The 19,607-nt window shown below is 40.5% G+C and overlaps 2 protein-coding genes across 5 annotated transcripts in view; one reads left to right on the forward strand and one right to left on the reverse strand.

Moving 5' to 3' along the window:
• Positions 1–4,561, forward strand: part of adarb1b (adenosine deaminase RNA specific B1b) — a 115,152-nt gene extending 110,591 nt beyond the window's left edge. For all 4 annotated transcript variants that reach the window (XM_069154780.1, XM_069154781.1, XM_069154779.1 and 1 more), the window contains one exon: positions 918–4,561. In XM_069154780.1, coding sequence (XP_069010881.1) covers positions 918–1,094 — 177 coding nt within the window. In that variant the 3' untranslated portion in view covers positions 1,095–4,561. The remainder of the gene's footprint in view (positions 1–917) is intronic.
• Positions 4,562–14,070: 9,509 nt separating this feature from the next.
• Positions 14,071–18,775, reverse strand: agr1 (anterior gradient 1). The gene is made up of 8 exons (XM_069153644.1): positions 18,726–18,775; positions 17,982–18,100; positions 17,739–17,802; positions 17,410–17,462; positions 16,608–16,684; positions 16,303–16,366; positions 15,288–15,371; positions 14,071–14,199 (listed from the first exon to the last, which is right to left on the reverse strand). Exons 2-8 carry the CDS (start codon positions 18,076–18,078, stop codon positions 14,150–14,152), a joined length of 489 nt encoding a protein of 162 aa, XP_069009745.1. The 5' UTR covers positions 18,079–18,100; positions 18,726–18,775; the 3' UTR covers positions 14,071–14,149.
• Positions 18,776–19,607: the final 832 nt, after the last annotated feature.

Here is a 19,607-nt window from a genome sequence, read left to right on the forward strand (position 1 = left end):
CAACTGTGTGAGCTGTGTGTTGCGCTGATAAACCAAAATAGGAGAAAAAAAAAAACTCTAGATGAATTTGTTCTTGAGAAGATAGAAGAAGCTTCTGCTACAAGCGAATGTTGTTGCTACTCGCCCACGAGGGAAAGAGGGAAACCTGTGATCATTAGAAATGAAATCGTTTTCACACATTCAAATTATAAATATGAACCTGGAGGACTCCAGTCAGTAACGTGAAGATTGTTTACCCCGCGCACGTAATTGGTTCAGAGCCATTCTCAAATCTGGAGCGCCTCGTGATTGTTTGTAGAAACGAATCAGATTCAAATCATCACAATCATGCTTCTTGTTTGGGGCCAACATTCGCCACAAGGTGCCGGCTTTAACGAATACGTCTGGTGACTGTTCTTTTTTTTTTTTTGAACAGCCGAACGGCCTCAACACCTGAGGAGGTGAAGATGAACGGCAGCAACACAAAATAAAATATTCCCCAACATCAATTCCAAAGAGATCTCGTTTCAAAGAAAAAAACAAAAGCTTAAAACAGTACGAGGTGGAAGAAGTCTTCACTTATGTGGTCTAAGTGGCGGTGGATTTTCTGCTTTGGTTCAATGATTAAATATGAATTGAAAAATCTGATGTGTGGAGGAAAAAGTGCCTCTCTGCTGAGAAAACAAACCCCCAAATAAGGGCGATGAGTCAGTCTTACTGATTAAATTCATGCCTCGTTATAAGACCGAGGAACTTCACACTTGGAACAATATTTCGCAGAGAAGTCACGAACTGCAGGTGGTCGTAAACACGCAAAGACCGAGACATACAAAAGTACTGAATAAAACCTTGTTTCTTTACATTGTTGGTTTTTTTTGTGTGGTTTTTTTTTTTTGTACTCCATTGCTCACTGCTCTTCGTCCCCTCTTCCTCCTCAGCTGTCGTCCATCTTGCGGATCAAAGTCCTGAAGCCCAGCTCGTACCACGAAGCCAAGCAGGCGGCCACAGAGTACCACTCTGCCAAGCAGGCGCTCATCAAGGCCTTCCACAAGGCCGGCCTGGGGGCCTGGGTCAAAAAGCCCATCGAGCAAGACCAGTTCACCCTCTGCTCCTGAGGGAGTCAGGGGACCAAGGGGTTCCTGAACCACCCACTCCTCCCTCCCTGACCCTGACCCAGGCCTGAGAGCAAGAGAGCCCCGTATTAACAACCAGACGCTTAACTTCCGTCCCATGTGTCGGCACGCACGTGCACTTTGTCGTTGTGAAAATAAACGTGCGTAGTTTCACAAACCATCCATAGCTCATCATTCTCATTCCTCAAAAAAACAAACAAAAAAAAACAAAAAAAAAAAAAAAACCTCATCCTCATGTCTTTTCTCATCATGTTGATTTATGACCTCGTATTTTTATTTTATTTTTTATTTTTTTGGATGGTGTTTTCCATCTGCTTGTTTTTCTGTTTTTAAAACTGGAATCCATGTTTTTAACCACGTAGCTGTTTTATGTTTCCCAGAGGAAATCGTGTTCTTATGCTGTAGATGTGGAAGTTGAAAATTATACAGTTTTGTCTTGATCCATGAGTGTAGCCACTTTTAGGGTGAAATGTAGCCTAGAAACAGGATCTTTGTTAACGAAAACCAACGTGTATGGACCTAAAAGATATATACATATATATATATATATATATATATATATATACATGCTAAAATTAACGACTTTGCTGAACCTTAATTTAATGATGCATAAATCTGCAGGATGTAAATCTAGTACTGAAAAGAAAGTGAGCATAAAATAGCTATATAACATTTAATATGTGTTATTTGGTCCGTTCCTTAGATGAGACTACATGTTCTTAGCCCCTGTATTAAAGATGAAAATGTGACACAATATTGTCGCCCTGTTTGATTCACTGACTGGGGATAATGCGACGCGGCAGGTGTGACAGCAGTTTAGCAACCTTTTGTTGATTTTTGTGTGTCTTTTCCATTCATCCGTGCATACGTTCTGTAAATTATTTGATGTCACTCTCATTTCATACTTGAACCGTGGGGGCGGGGTCATGTTGACTCCTCCCCCTCGCCTGGGTCTTGGGACACGTTTTGGGAGGTGCTGCACGTTGTAATTTTTTTTTCCTTGATCTAAGCCATGGCTTTGCATGGAAACTGAACTGAGAGGCCCGCAGAGCTGAAAACACGCGATGGGGAGCCCCCGTGCGTCCCTCGGTGAATGATTTCCGAATGAATGCCAGCATCTTCCTCCACAGGCAGCTTTGAATATTTGTCTCTATTTTCTAGATTTCTTGTGATTGTTTGTTTTTGGTTCTTCGGGGACGGGGGCGGGGAAAGTTATTATTTTTTTTTGGTTGTTTGTTTGTGTTTCTAAAGATTGGGGATAATACTGCAGTGAAAAGTAGTGATAGTATAACGGACCTCTCGGATCTTGTAATTACGTCCCATTGTGGCAGGGATCCACGATAGCTGTCAAATCATCCGTTAATAGAGATGGCATGGTCGATGCACTAAGCGGCACATCCAGTATATGAAGTTATATTCACTCGATGCCACATTACGCCACTCTGTAGTGATTGTCCCTCCACATGTTCTCTTTGGAAACACCTAGACGATCCGTGTAGTGACATGCGATCCCTGCATGACCAGTCGAATATCTGATAAACTCTGCCAGTAGATTTACAACCAAACGTCTCACAGTGTGATGTCATGTCCACCCTCCTCTCTTAAACATTTCCTTCAGAAACATGTCGGTCGCATATTTCAAGAGGACCTTTGTGACTCCTGTACACCCTGAGTGCGTAGACGTCCTCGTGTTTTCAATTTTCTAAGTGAGGACACGTTTCCAATTAACTGCAGTCAATTCCTATTTCCAGTTGTAGGGAAAAAAAAAACAAAAAAAAAACTGTGTGAGTGTGCAATTTCTGTGTGTGCTCAGGTGTCTTTAAGCATACTCTGTCAAATTTTCACCAAAGATGATGATGTCCATGTGTGTTTCTTCCCCCAGTATTTTCCTTATGCAGAGTTTTGTTTTGTTTTGTTTTTTATATCTCATACGGTATTTTGGCATCCAACCCTTTACTGTCTGGTTTTTTGTAAATCCCCCAAAACAATGTACTTTTGCTTTGTACAAAAAACTATGTATTCAACTTCAATTGTGGGGGGGAAATTGAATTGCCAGGCTTCTTTAGTGCATCTGTAGCTGTCAGTGACCACATGTATATTGTGACCTGCGATCATTATTGCTGCAATATAGTAGTCCTGTGTATATAAGGAACAACAAAGATGAACAAATGTCCTCCCCTCTCAAAATCATCCTCAAAGAACTGTCGCTCCTTCCTCCGTTTTCTGGGATTGTGAAGATGTTGATGTATTTGTGCTTCTATGTGACTCACTGGGCACCGTAAAGCATGGCACTAACACTGCCGGGGTTAACATGCTTCCTCCCCAATGTAGCCACCATGTTTGAAAAAAAAAATAATAATAAAATATATATATATATATATATATATACATATATATATATATATATGCACTGCAAAGTGCCTCAGCTAAAAGTGGCATCCACCAGCTGGCACGTGTGATGTCATAAGTGTACCTTTTTCACTTCTTCTTGGTTGTGTTTTTGAGTCAGTATTAAAAAAAAAAAAAAAAAAAAAAAAGGCAGGAAAAAGGGGGAAGCTCCCCGAGTAGACTTGAAAGTAAAAACCTTGAAATTTGGTTTAAAAAAAAATAAAATTTAAATTAAAAAAAAAAAAGAATCACAGAAATGAGTGGCATCCGGTGCCCCCCCCCCCCCCCCCCCCCCCCCGACAAACAGACCCAGACCAAAGTCACGAGCAATACTCCTGATGTGTCCTTTAATGTCAGCCCGTCACAAACAGGAGTCCGAATGAAGTTTCCCTCCCCCTCCGCTCCTCTTTCGCTCTTCTTCTTTTCTTCTCTCTCTACAAAGCTGTCTGAGGATTTTTTTTTTTTTTTTTTTTTTTTTTTTTTAATATATTTCCCCCTAAAGACTGCCTGCTTCTAGATTTTTGTTTTGTTTTTTTGACTGCACTAAAGATGTCAACTGATGATGTCATGATAAAAAAAAAAAAAAAAGTCCTCGTTTATGGATCGGATGGATTGAACTATCACAGCAAAGATTGAACTGCTTCCACTTAATCCTTTGTGAATCCTCGATGATGATGATGATGATGCTGATGATGATGATGGTCAGAGCCACCTCTCCCTCTCTCCCCCTTCCCGCTGCAGCTGCGCCCACGGTGGGGTTATATTTTTCGGGTTTCGTTTTTGGTGACCCCCGGAGTGGCCGGGGTTCGTTCGCTCCGGGTTTCAGAGCCACCGCTCTCTGTTCTCCCTCTCTGTGTGAAATCCTCCACCGACAAAAAAAAAACAAAAAAAACAACAACAACAAAAAAAACACAACCTTGCATGTAAACTACCAACACTGAAGCTGCACCTAGCATGATGACAAACTTTTAAAGGACTCGTGTAGAAAAAAAAATAAAAAGTTAACAGCTAAAGATAGATATATAAAATGAACAAAAAATAATAAAAGAGTTCTTAGTTTACTTTTGCACATGGTTGGGATTCTTTCTTCTCACGTTTCTGACTGTCGTTTTGTCCTGTGTGCCTGTGAAATGAAGGACTCGTTACAGGATCACCGCAGTTTGGACGCTGACGGGTTCGTTCCGAGACGCTCTGATCAAACTGTCGAACGTCTGTTGCTCACGTTTATTAGGTGTAGTCCGTGCGCACTTAGTGAAGAACCCGTGAGGCGTCGACCGCTTTTAAGCAGTCGCATACGAACCGGAGGTGAAGAGCAAAGCAAATCAGCCGCACTTTTTCCTTTGCCGAGCCGACTGTCGTGTGACAGCACTGAGAAAAGTGAACAGAGCAGAAAGTAAACAGAACTGTTCGACGTGTAGATTTCAACACGTCGTGCCCAAATTACAAGGGTTTAAAAGTAACTTGGCTTCTAACTGTTTCTCAAGCAGCCGTACGGTTGAACATTTACCATATGTAGGATATAATGTTTATGTATTCTGTCTGCGCTGAGACGGTCTCTATTCAGTTGGCAGAATGCACTCAAATAGGGAGCCTTGTTTTTCATTGGTCGTCAGGTTTGAATTTCCTCTGCCTCTCATCTGCCAATCAAATCATCGTGCATTGCCCCACCAACCACAACGAGGCGGTCGGCCATGTCGTTGTGACATATTTAAAGAGTCATTCAGGAACCGGTGTCAAAAAACTGTGAACAGCACCCGGCACCGTTGACCACTTTATCATCACTCGGGAGTTGACCTGAGTGTAAACTTGGTTTGAAGTTACGGGAGCATATTTCTTCCATCACTGCAGTCTAAATACTCGTGATTTGTTTTTGGTGGTTTAGCTTTAACATCCAAACTTTCCAATCTGAACTCAAGTTTTACTGAAGAATTTTAGATTAAAGTTTGACAGCGATCCGAGTGTGTTTACACTGACTGATTTACATTTATTTTTCAGCTTCGTGGCCCAGTTACAGTACAAATATTTGTTAGAAAAGAAATGGAAAAAAATAATCAAATGTAATGAGTTATATTACTTTGATAAGGTCGCTAAAATAGTTACATTACTAATTGCATCTTTAACAGGGTAACTAGTCATCTGTAACCTTTTACATTTTTAAACGCATCACTGTAAACCACACTGAACACTAACCCTCAAATTCAGTCAAAACATTGAGATCTGAGAAAAGAGCCTCCAGTCAATAAATCATACTTTCCTAATGTGGCGTGAGCTTCTGTGTGTCTGTTCAGTGTCCCAGAAGATGCAGCCAACAGATAAATAATAAATCCCCCCCACCCCCACCCCACCCCTCCCCTTAACGCCGCCGACATGATGAAGGCTCAAAAATTAGATTCAAACACTCATGACAGGTAAATGCATCCCAGACCAAAACAAGTGCGAAGCTCTCTGGGTCTTTAATAATTCAAAAGCCATCTGCTGCGTCTTAAGTAGCATCCTGCTGTTTACATAAACATTAATAGCATCACATCTATCAGAATACAAGTACAACATTTTCACACAGTTTCCGCTTGCCGGTAAGCAGCCACGTTTCAGAAAAATAAAAACAAGACTTCCCCAGTAGCACTGACACTAAGTGTACATTTAATTCACGTTGAACGTATTCACGTATTTTACTGGAATTAGACGACTATAACATAAAAGTAGAATTGCGAGCAATTGTGAAGGCGGTCCAAGCACCCTCACCAGAAGCCACATCGACCTGAGCCAAGCGTCCTCGCGTAAATCGGACCTGAAGCTACACCCACCGGAGGGAAGCGTCCTGGTGCCTTTTGAAACTTCACCAAACACAGTGGGGAAAAAAAAGGGAGCATCTTCCAGTGGGATTTACGACAGCGCACCCTCCTGGTTCACATTGGTAATGGCACATTTATTTATACATGTATTAACATGAATTTCGGCGCAATAAAAAACATGTGTATTCATAGCTTCGCTGAGGCGCCACCGTGTGGCTGATTTACATCAAACGTTGTATTCCGGTTCTGAAACATACATGGTATGAGTATAGCATCTTTATAAAACTCAGCGATGAGATCAGAGGAGGAGATTGTGACTCACCTCATCCACCTGCTGCTCTCGTTTGGTTTTGGGCTTTGTTAATGTTTAATAGTTATTGTTAATGTTGTCTTCCTCTGCACTGGCACACAGCCTCACCTTGTTTTCTACTGCGTGTTTCTCCTTCTCCACTTTTGGCGTCAATGTCCCTCTTCGGATCAGAGCACTCGTCCTCGAGCTTCCTTTTCCTGGCGGTCAGCTACGCGTTAACTTCCTCCTCATCTTCAAATCGCTCCGTCACCTCCTTCATCTTTGCTTCCAGCTGGATCTTACTTTAGATGAGTCCTTTGCATCTCTCCTGCAACCCAGCAGGTTGTCGGTGTCCTGATATCCAGTTTGTGCACAAATATTAGAGCTAAAAAAAAACACATCATTAACGATGCCATAGCAATTGTGTAGACCACCCGACTCTTGGTTTAACTTAACTGCTTGAAGAAGGAGATCGTTCCTTCTCTTTCACAATGGAGACCATTTTCTCCTTGAGCTCCCTCTGCCAGTTTCAGGTTTGGCCAGATCATCCTTGAGTTTTGTGAAATCTACCTTCATTTGCGCCATTTCCTTCTCCGCCTCAGCTCTCTTCGGAAGAGGTTTGAGCTTAAAATACAGCTTCATCCACGGCTGGTGTTTTACGTTCATGAAAGAACAGAAGTGAAACTGGATCGTGAGCAAAACTCAGTTTAGTTTAATCTCCAAGGTTCAACATTAAAGTCGTATTTTTACTATAGTTTTTCTTACAGCAGTGGGCGATACCTTTACAGGACATGCACCCATCATATTTTTTTTATTTTTTTTTATTTTGCAGCCCATTTTATAATTTCAAACGTTAATTTACTTAAATGCCAAGTGGTTTAGGTTGGTGAAGGGGTTTTTCCCCGAATCGTTGATTTGTGTCATTTCTTGTAAGAAGAGAACTTTCAGGGCTCACTATCTAATATCATAATTTCAGATTTGCACCGTGTACGGTTTGGGCCTCACTATAGTCACTATTTGTGTCTTTATTAAAATCCAGGAAGTAATTCCTAGGATTCAGGGAAATGTAGTGTTTCAAACATTTGAACAAAATGGGCTACCAGAGCTTCACCGTTTGGCCGATTTGCATCAAATTTTATATTCTGGTTAATAATAATAATACAAATCTGAGCAAAAACAATAGGGTTCCACCACCGTTGGTGCTTGGACCCCGAACTATAGCGTCAGTGTAAGCAGTGCTCTGGTGCTCCAGTTAAAAAGGAAGAACACATGAATGAAACATGACTCCATACAGTAGAGGACGGTGAGGCTGCTCAGCCCTCTGGTGCAGCACGAGTGTGAGAGAGAGGGCAGCCGCTCGTGCCCCTGAGAGAAATGACAAATCATTAGCTCTGGTCCAGGGGTAAATGGGAGGCACACTCTTCCAAGGCCCACATTTCCATTTCAATTTTCTGCTCAACAGAGTTGATGTATGTGGCGAATCCCATGGCAAGACCAGTCTCCACCTCAGCCGGCTCCAGCCTCCTGTTATTCACTGGTTAGACTGCATCTGTGACCTTGTGTCTTCTTGTGTGTGTATGTGTGTGTGTGCGTGTGTGTGTGTGTGAGTTTTATACAATGATATCACCAACTCACTGTCACTGAATCCTAAACAAACAGACAAGTGAAGCGAGTCCCGCAATAGAAGTGTGTTTATAACAGAGAAATGAAATCGATTGTGTGTATTGAGCAGTGAGACGTTTCATAATATGAGCTGACAATGAAGACTTAAGTAGTCTGTAGAACGCAAGTCTTCAGGCTTAACTGACAAACTAGGGAGTAAATACGCCTGGATTGAGCTGGCAAACAGTTAAGTGTTAAAAAAAAAGAAAATAGTATGCTGTTCTCTGTGTACTGTATTGCCAAAATACCATGACAGGTACAATGGTGGAGAACTTACAGTAGAAAGCTGTGGCCTGGTTGGTTTTCCCACCTCTTGTCTGATAGTTTGTTACTAAAAAAAAAAAAAAAAAAAAAAAAAAAAAAAAAAGCTCAAAGAATACTTAATAAAATGGGATACTGCGTGGAGAATGTGTATTTTTCCATTCAGATGGAGTCAGATCCACCGGCTTGTCCAAAAATATGGTCACTTGTGGCTCCAAACCGCTCCAAACTAGCAAGGTGGTGACGGCCAATATCCGAAGTTGACGTTTCATATCACCAGTTCACAAACCAATTGGTGACATCACTGTTGGTTGCCCCTTGCTTCACACCTGCCAAATTAATTCAAATGAAATATATACAAGAAAAGGTTTTTACAGGCCACTATCTTCGTTTAGCTCAGAAAAGCTGAGGATAACCTGCCACCTGCAGTTATATGTATAAGACTGGATCGATAAGTTGGTACCACCATGTGATCAGAATCAATTCTGAACTCTTTATCAGCTGACTTTTCAAAATAACAAGAAGACACCCCAAAGAGTAAATTAATTGACTCTACATCCACAGTCCACTGGTAATTGCGAAACCATCTCTTTGGCATTGTACATTGTAATTTACTCTGAGGTAATGCTATGTGTCGCTGTGTGTGAGAGGAGTGCAGATAGGCTAAGTATAGAGAAGAAAGTGTCAAGAGGAGACGCAGATTGAGCTTATCTTTGAGCTCAGGCCTTCCTTTGTCAGAGCCGCTCCTTTCTCATGAAGACTCTTTGAACCTGACAGAATAATTAAAAGGAAGCAGAAAAAGCTGACATTTGCAATTTGACCTTTTTGACTTACGTGGCAAAATTGGCACCGTTTCCTCCAGATCACATTATAATACAATTTTGGCCTTGTGTGTGAGACGTGAATGTGTGTGTGTGTGTGTGTGTGTGTGTGTGTGTGTGTGTGTGTGTGTGTGTGTGTGTGTGTGTGTGTGTGTAAAACTATGTGTTTAAGTATGTGTTTTGCATATGCTGCGGCAGTACAGGCGGTGTGTATTTATGAGTGTGTGGGACAGAATAAAAGAATAGCTTTATGGCATATTACCCGGCCATCGCTTCATTAAGGAGCTGTTTTCCAGTAAGCGGGCTCTATTTGAATAGCTAAATTGTCCAAACAGTGTGCAAACGAGGACTAATAGCCCGGTGCCCTTGTCACTGCCAAAGTCAAACCGAAGATCCTTCGACCTGAGTGTGTGTCCGTGTGTGTGCTTGACAGCATAACAATATTTCTGCAAATTCAAGAGGTTTTGTCTTGTTCCGTCTGCTCGGGTGTGACTTCTTTTAGCACTAATGATACAGTCAACTTTACAAATTGCTGCATATGTTAACGAGGATCTGAATCCCATAATTCCTTGTGGGGATTGTGGGCATGACCTCTCGTTGTCACAGGCACAAGTGAGTCGGAGGTAGCGGGTGTTTCAACTTTTCTTAGAGCTAAATTGATGTGAGGTCTCCAATTGGGGTTGTCCGATCAAGCTCAAATAAATTTAGGGCTTAAATAACTATTAAATATGATACTTAGGCAAGAAACAATGTAGTTACTGTGGGTGACCACTTCTTAAATTTAATGGTTAGACATCATGAAAAAATTGTTTATTTGCTCTGAAAAAGTTCTGCGATTGCTCCTGTTGCGCACGAAGGAGCACAGCAGCTTAAAGCACATGAAGCGGGAGGAAGCAATACATTTCGTGAGTAAGAATTCCAAGTTATGTCTCTTGATCAACATCAGCGCCTGAGTTACACAAGTTTTTGTAACCAATGGCATGTGTGCATTTGCAATTTCACCATTGTCCTGAAATTTGAGCAGAGCGTACATCAAAAATTGTGTCCGATTTTTGGGGAACAGAAAGAATTTGCAGGAATCCAAATAGTGCAAGTAGGGGAGCGACGATTATGTCAGTTCTGGTGAGAAACTATTTTTTTTTAACGTGCTGAGAGGGGCGTTTGTCATGTTGGAGAACCAGATTGCCATCGCGCCACAGTTTAGGTTGGTTGTGGCGAGTGTTTTCCCTCACGGTAGAACTCTGTGTTGACGGTTTGACCCTGGAGGACGAATTTACGCTGTACAACCCTTCCACTGCCAAAGCAAACCCACCTGGTTGATCCTGAACCTGACGCACCTTCTTCCGTCTTGGACAGCGACATTCTGCCCTTCTTGAAACACGAATGACCTTCATTACACTTCACCAAGTTGGTTGCTTCATTGCTGTAGCCTTTCTGAAGCATTTCGAGGGTCCTCGTTGCTGATTTCTTGAGTACGACACAGAATGGGATGGGCGCTCTCTGCTCAAGTTTCAGGTTCGAGGCTGAAATCTCAAATGCACAAGGACCACTGCGCACAAAAACCCAAATAACTTGGGAGTCCTTACTCACGGAGGAAGTTGTTGCTTCCTCCTGCTCTGTGCACATCGCTGTGCTGCACTCTGTTTGTGTGCAACAGAACCCGTCTCTGAACTTTTTGACTGAGATCAAGATAGGGTTTCGTGGCCACTGTAGATACACGCTTGGAAGGAGAGGGTGAGGTGAGGAGTCTTCAGCTGGTTGCAATCTGCAACTGCGCCGCTGGATGTCTACACACTGCTCAGTCAGTTCTTTTCAGTAGAAACATGAGCTCATCCTTTTGCATATATTTGTCTTGTGTCTCTAATTACCCAAACATGTATTTTCCCACTTCTATTTTTGCAACAGGCTGGGCAAGCTCTCTGAGCAAACTAATTTGCTTTAAATTTGCAAATATCCAGCTGTCTTTTTTTTTGTCTCTCTCTTCTCTGTGTCAGGGCCAGACTAAGATGTCTTTCCACCTTTTGTCTCTTGCCCATCTTATAATGAAGATCTAAGACACTGTTCCAGAAATAATGTCCTATAATGTTGTGAAACCTCACAGTAGAAGCTTCACACAGCATTTGCTTTGTTTAAAGAAAAGAGGGCTTAAATATTATGCAGACTTGCTTTACAAACTTCAGTGCTAATTGCCATAGCAACCACTATAGATGAATGTAGACACTTGTTGATTCAGTTATTTGTACTCATGGGAAAATCCTTGAATCCTGGTTCGTCTTGTTACACCAGAGACTCGCTCCCTCTGTAGTCATAACAGACGTTGCATTTAGAAGTAATTGCCCCATCACCTGGCGGGTTCCATCTTCGTCACGGGGTTGCCTATGGTGATCAAACGTGCCGGAGGTCATAGTGATAAGAATCCCTTTCCCTCACAGAGCAGGAGAAACCTCGTGATGAAGGAAAAGGATGCAAGTGTGGATTTTACATTTATAGTTTGTCAACTCACTTCGATTAGATTTCACATTGACAGTTTCTTAACTTGTACTTAAATATACATGTGCAGACTGGTTATAATAGACCATGTCACACTGTCTTTCAGAATGCGAGTCTCTAAAGATATGCTCCCTGTAATTTGAAGCTGACGTCCCACACAGCGTCTCCTTGAGTCATTTGTCCAAGTTGAGGACTACAAAACGCAGAAGTAAGTAATATTCTATAGAAAAATTAGACTGGCAAGCTTGCTGTAACCTTGAGAATACCCAATATATCTTGGGTATGAATATGTGTGTACATTTTCTTACATAAACGATTCAGATTTTCACCATTACTTTACTTGTGCATGTTCATGGATTATAATAGGCTACTGTATGTAACCACCATTAAGCATCATTTAGCAAGCTTATTGTTATGAGGATCTGTAAATTTAGATACTTTTCCGCTCATTTTTTTTTCCAACTTAAAACAAATATTTCTCCCAATAATGCTGGAGATACTTTATAGTCCTAAAGAAATATGACAGTTTTTTTTTAGGTGCTGCAGAGAATTTTGGAAGCGGAATCTCTCTCACAGAGCATTAAAACAGCACTGCAACGATCCGGAGAGGGAATTGTCAGGTCCAGGATATAGGAAAGTCTCAGTAGGAAAACCCATTTCTAATGAAGCTGAAAGTGTAAGCCTATGAAACCTATTTCTTGAGAAAAGAAATGGAGGGAAATATTAGCAAAATCTGGTTCTTGATGAACCATCTTGGGTCCATGTGAAAGACCGAAAACTGAAAAACATCATACATACAATTGCTTCAGATGTCTGACTGTGGAAAAAGGAGAGAAAAATGCAACGAAAGTGTGAATAATTTAATCATTTCTCAGCGATCAGTTCTTTCAATCTAAAAAATATTGAGGAATGAAACTTACTGACCCATTTAAAATGTCCCTCTGTTTCCAGCTTTCCTCTGAATTCAAAGAAATGCAAAAGAAATGGGTAATCTGGGTGCATATTATTAAGTGTAATAGATATTAGAGTGTATGTCGACAATAAAACAAGCTCGCATAACATTGACCCCTGCTGCTTTATGTCTTTACCCTTCCACATCTTTTTCTTTCAAAGGTGGAGACACCACAGTGGAGCCTTAACAATTAAATACAGCTCATTAATCCAAGCTTTGGCAGCAGAAAACTGCATCTGGGCTATTTGTGGCAGTGCAGCACGGTCCCATTCTGTCGAGGTCTGAGTTTATTTACATCTTTTTTTGCCGTTGTATTTTTTTTTGCCGCTGTCAGGGGGGGATTTAAAAAGAGACACAAGAGATGCATCCTCAGACCACATGCAAGATTTATTCAGGAAATACACTGGTCAGATCAACTAATTATACTGCATACAATAAAAGGATGATAATCTTGCTAGTGAGGGGGTGGCAGCTGTGACCTGGAGGTAAAGGCAGGAGGCAGGCCTTGAGACCAGTGACCAGTTCAATTCCTTGGACCAGCAGCTGCCCACTGCTCAATGTGTGTGTTCATTGCTCACAGATGGGTTACGCAGAGGTCAAATTCCTGCATGATAATATGTGTAAACACATACGGTATGTATTTATATTATTCTTGTCATTATAGTGTGCGTTGTTTATGTGACATATGTAATCTCATGCTGTATGTTACCTGTGCTCCTGCCCTAAACATAGTTTAGATAAATGACGACATATTAAATCAAAGGAATCTCCTAATCATTGTGAAAAATTGGATTTCACTGTGAAAAGTCACCACGTAAGACTTTAGGCCTCTATATTATACTGCCACCTGGTGGTAAAACGCGCTACTATCCGTCAGGTGAAATCCACTCTATTTTCTGTCCACCGAGAATAAATTCTTTCCCTGATGTTATCACATCGAAAAAAAAACACACAGAGTAAAACTTCTTTTGGAACCCGAAATCCTCCAAAGTAACACTGATTATGGAAACATATTTATTTTGTGTCTTCTGTCGTTTAGCAGGTTCATTGTGACCTTTATGTTACGTGAGCAGCACTCTTAAATCAAACGTAGTTAAACAGGGAGACTGAACAATTTATTTTGGTGTTTGTTTTTTTTATTATAAAGCATTTTATTATAAAGTATTTTAAATGAACGAAACAACTAACAATTATAACGTCTAGCTTGAAGGATCAACTGTGAATAGACATATTCTATATGATATAGATATATATATATATATCTATATATAGATATATATATATATATATAAAAAACTGACACTTTTCTTTACGTGCATTTTGGATTTATTGAGCACTGAAAACCTTTTTAAGCACTGAGCAGACAGGAAGATGCAGAGACATCAGAATTCACTGTGGATCAAAACTTTGGCTTTCTTCATGTTTGTGGCCACTGTGGAGAAAGAGAAGACAAATAAAAACAAAGACCACATTGCTTTTACTTTGCTGACAGTGTAGCAGCTCCTAACTAACGCCATACAAGCTGCAGGTTCTGCTCATCACTCACCGTATGTGGTATGAATGTGTGTTTTTATTATTCGGCGACGGCCCAAAGTTAATTGTAGATTTTTAAACAGATTTTGGAAGCAGAAGTTCAGTTTTCTGAAGCCCATGAGTTAACCTGAAGCTAACCTTCAGTACTCAACTCGTCTGCTCACCTTCCACAAATCTGGAAGCCAAGGTCCTTCAAAATATACCACAGAATAAATCCCTTTTCGTCTTTTGACCAAAACCGCAATCTAAGTTTGCTCCTTAATTTGCATTCCAAATAATATTATGGTCAATTAAATGAAACCTGATTTTACTTTTTTGCTTTTTTGTTTCTCTGGCAAGACTTCTTGTGTCTAATATCTGAGTAACCATAATTTATAGGCTTTTGTCTCCTTTTTTTTGTGTGTGAATGTGTTTTTTAAATTCAAATTCCAAATGTGAATAACAGTGTGGCGCCGGCACCAAAAATTACAAGCTTGGACCCTAACTTCACTTCCTGTTAGCGTTTTCTGCTCTGGATAAAGAACTATATCAATCAATTTCACATCAATCACATCAATTGACCAAAAAAAAATAAATTAAAAAAAATGATGCAGAATTATCTAATAATAATTGTATTAATCATATCTGAAAACACTTCACCTTTTTTATGTGGTAAATAATATCGGTGCTTTGCCATACGAGTGCCTCCCCGTGGGTTTTGTGGCTAATATTTAACTCTTCAAACGGGAAACAATAAGGTTCACTGCCGATGCACAACTTCTCCAACCTTCTCGACTGACCCTCTGCTAAAACCTAAAGCCTGCACAAGTCTCTTGCTAACATCCACACGAAGCTCATCGTTGTCTGTCAGACCCATCTCATAAAGACAGTTTTTAACTCGTGTCAAACTATTGAGGGAGGAACACGGAAGCTGAAGCAGTATGTGTTCAGTGTGTCTCCAGGCGGCCTGACAGGTGAGGTGTGCAAACTGTCATTATGCTCACTCACGTAATCTCATGTCAGCGGGCTCGTAGGTGTAGAGGCGGCTGCTGTACTTTCCTGTGATGTCTGTGCGCACAGTCATAGATGGATCTGCAAGAAAACATGTCACACACACGGACAGTTAAGGAGAGCAACAAAAAAAAAAAAACATGTTATCAATAAACTGTTGATGTTGGGTATTTTGTAAACTGTGCTTGTGCTACTTTGAAAGCCGTTAGACCAGGGGTGTCAAACTCATTTTTAGTTAAGGGGCCACATACTGCCCACTTTGATCTCAAGTGGGCCAGACCAGTAAAATCATAGCATAATAACGCATACATAACGACAATATTTCTCTTTGTTTAAATCATTGGTGAAAGTTTTTGGATGATAAACCCTGTTTTAAGATCTTTCTACAATAAACTAGAAACATAAAGACCAAAAACTCAGACATCAGCCCATTTACGCTGTTTTTGAAGCAATTACTGGATCGATTAAAAAAAAAAACGTTTGTACTCATAAACCTCCATTTTCTCATAGAAATGCAATTTATGTCTTTCTGTAATTTTCACACTTAGCAAAGTCATCTGGCGGGCCGAGCTGGATCCCCTGGCGGGCCGGATCCGGCCCGCGGGCCGTATGTTTGACACCCCTGCGTTAGACAGTCGTAGAGGAAGAGCAAATAGAGAAAGTGAAAAGAAAAGAGAAACAGAGGACCTGACAGCCAAAAGAGGGGTGTTTTAAGACTGAGATATCGAGATATCAAGTTCTGTTTTAACCTCAACACTTCCCACACCATTATTACAAATACAATACTGACAACCCCTGTTCGTTTCCCTCTCATCAGCACCACCTCTGACATGCATGACGCTTCAATCCCAATTCAAATCTGTCTATTTAGCTTCAGGGTAATTTGACCATCCGATTAGAACAGTTTATCATCACACATGGTCATTTAGGAAATAAATATATTGTTCTTTTGGATTTATAACAAATATTTTGACTATAGTTTTACATTATGATAAAGGCTGTAAATACTTACCAACAAAGACAATTCTGGGAACATAGAAGCCATCAGGTGCCAGATTATAGTCGCCTGTGTCTTCCTGTAAAATAACAAAAGAAAAATGTATTTAACATCGCATATAAATTTACGTGGTAATAAAAAGTAATGTTTGAAAACAATGAGCGCAAGTGTCAGAGCACTAAAGTAGTAGAGCGGTTGCAACGTCCACTATGTGCTTATTCTTTGATTTTAATCGGTTCAGATGTTTTATCCCAGCAGTTTTTATAGTTGCATACTGGAAAGGATTTTCTTCGTATTGTATGTAACAGATCTTCAATTACCACCACGTTGAGCATGATGAAATCCTGTTTGGCCAGTTTCTGGATGGACTTCACAGCAACAAACGCCTTCTTCAGAGCTGTTGAAATATTCATGTTCAGTTTCATATTGTGGCAAAGAAGGCAATATTATATGTTCTGAAAAAAATATACATATTTATGTCCCCTATTAAAGGTAAAATCGGTGCACGTAGGTATTGTGAATGTGGTAAGGCATTTGCAGTGATTGCAGACTGTGTTGATTAAATTGCAGCCCATGCTCTCAACATGTTTTCTTTTTGACAGACACAAAGGACGCTGAGCAAGTAAGGAACAAGTTTTGTAGGTGGGACCAACCTACCTAGTGTCTTTTCTTGTTCGACACTAATAAACTATAAATGCATGACACCCAGATAATTCAAACCTCATCAAGTACTACTGAGCTGTGAAATAAACTAATTAGCAATGATTGGTTTTCCATTTCGACTGAAGTGCTGGTATAATTCAGGCATTCAAAAACAGACTGCACAATATGCTGTTTTGTTTTTTTTGCTCAAACCTACAAACATAAAAGTAAAAGCCAGACTTTGCCCCGTAGGTGGTCTGTATTGTTTATGTGTTAAAAAAAAAATGCCGTTGGAGGATTCCAATGAGTTGACTTGGAAACCAGCTGAGTGATTTATGAATATAATTCACATCGACTTCACTACCTGCTTTGCAGGTATTGAGGAATGCACCCATTGTGCTCCCCATGAAACCAAGCCAAAGTCTGGGTGAGAAAGACATTCTGTGTTTTTTTTTTAACAAACCAAAGTTAGCGCAGTACCTTGACTGTATGAGCAGTTGTCTAGATGATGAATCACCATCAGCGGTTTCTGACTGTGAGAGCCAAAACACAGAGAAACAACTTCACACATTCCTCAATACAATAAACACATCGATGGCTGTGAATGCAGTCTTGCACAAAGAAAATCCCTGAGAAATCAAAGACCCTCTGCTGGATTGCAAATGAATAATGATTAATAAAGTGTTTGTTTTTTTTTTTATGGGACAGTAAAGGGGGTATAATATGTTTGAGGGGGATGCAGTAATAAAACAGATGAACAAACAGGATGAACAAATATTCAATACTGTTATCACAGAGCAGAGCCTTACCTTTCGACCATTTTTGACAGGCCTTCTTCATAACTTTGGACCCAACTAATATTACGCCCCCATCCTATAGAAATCATAATAAAGACACATTGGTAAAGTCAACAACGATTTAACACGAAGCTCTATGCTTTCACTGTATTACCTTCCCTTCAGGCACAAAATCAAACTGACATCTATGACTCTCCTTTGATAAAGAGTTTAAAGCCCTTAACAACAGTTGTCACAACAAATGCAATCATCTACCTCTTGATGTGGGCTGAGGCTTCTCTTTCTTTTTCTTCTGTTCACCGGCACCGACGCAGACGCCAATGAACAGAGCCAACAAGAGCCAGCGAAGCATCACTCCCTGTCCTGTGAGAGAACTGCAGTGACAGCTGGAAGTTATTCCAAAAAAATAAAATTTTGTGGCAGGAACATTTACGAGACAATTCTTTGACCCGCTGTGATCAGATGGCTTCCTGAAAGCCCGATCTAGAAATAATCTGTAGCCACCAAACAAGCTCGACAGGCCCGGCATTCAAATGGTGCTATACACAGAAACAGTGGAGAAAGAATCCCTGAACATTGTCCTCAAGTGAAATCTGCACTATTATTAAAAGGTCCACCTGCTACCGTGTTAAACTGGCCTATGCATTTTTTTGGGGGGGGGGAGTTTGTAATTTTATATATAGTAATCATATGGGTTTAAAAAAAAAAAAAAATGAAATGCAATGCTTTTACTTTAGTTTCAGATTATTTTTCAACATAACAATTATGCAACATCACTTTATCGTTACTATCATTGTAAAAAGGATCAATATTAAAAAAGTAGGATTAAAGCAGTATCTTGAAATTCGACTGACGCCTTATTCTACACATCATTTTCAAGCTTTTTACGAGGAACCTTGCTATTCTGGAAGCCAATATATACATGTTTATACAAAAAGCAATTCTCTATTTAAATATTGCTTTTTGCTGAAGTCTGTTAAGGTACTGTGGAAGTCTTACCTTATGAACTTGAAGCAATAGGCATCTGCACTTACCCTCCTGTATGCACACTTATCTGTCAGGGTTTTTTTTTTTTCTTTTCTTTCATCGTAACTCACCAAACCGGTATCTCTGCTATACATAAACGCACCAATCGCTGAAACTCAGTCACACACATGCACCGATACTAGATTGTCTATGACAGAACATCACGTTTTTATATGGGTCTCAGTACATGATATAAAAAATTAAAAAAAAGACAGTCACACTCATAGTGTGGGAGTTGACCTCACCACTGTTTTATTTGTGGCAAAGCACGTGTGTGTTTGATATTATGATGAGGATGTCATGACATGGAAAGCCTCAAACTTTGTTTTAACCTTGACCTAATACTGGGGTTACTGGTCCTCAAAGGAGTTCAGAAAATATTTATCATTCGAGGGCTTTTAAAGGCAATCTGACCTCACAAGTTTATCAGCAACACTTTCGAAATATTCCAGTTGAAACTCTTTATTCGTTACATAGTGGGACGTGTTGAGAACAAAATAACATCAGAACGATCAATGTAAATCAACATCATTATCCCATGGAGGTCTGGATTCAGAATCATACTCAAAATTTTAAAAAAAGTGTAAAAATCAGATCACAGGCTGATCCAACTTCTGTGGAAACTCCTCCAGACAGGTCCAGATGAGTCTCAGTAGTGTGTGTGACCTCCACGTGTCTGTATCACTCCCTACAACACCGGGACATGCTCCTGATGAGACCACGGATGTTCTCCTGAGGGATCTCCTCCCAGACATGGACCTCTCTGGACCCCTCCACACCGTGCTGACAGACACAGTGAACCTTCTTGCCGCAGCGTGCATCGGTGCGCCATCCTGGATGAGCTGCACTACCTGA

Source organism: Embiotoca jacksoni, unplaced genomic scaffold (genome assembly GCF_022577435.1).
Source record: "Embiotoca jacksoni isolate LCO1_2020_lvr unplaced genomic scaffold, fEmbJac1.0.p SCAF_2, whole genome shotgun sequence".
NCBI classification, from domain to species: Eukaryota; Metazoa; Chordata; class Actinopteri; family Embiotocidae; genus Embiotoca; species Embiotoca jacksoni.

Coding starts and splice junctions, on each gene's coding strand:
- agr1 (XM_069153644.1), bottom strand. CDS start 18,078: ATGCTTCGCTGGCTCTTGTTGGCTCTGTTCATTGGCGTCTGCGTCGGT. Junction 15,372..16,302: donor TCCCAGAATTGTCTTTGTTG/GTAAGTATTTAC, acceptor GTTTTCTTGCAG/ATCCATCTATGACTGTGCGC. Junction 14,200..15,287: donor GCCCGCTGACATGAGATTAC/GTGAGTGAGCAT, acceptor CTTTCTCCACAG/TGGCCACAAACATGAAGAAA.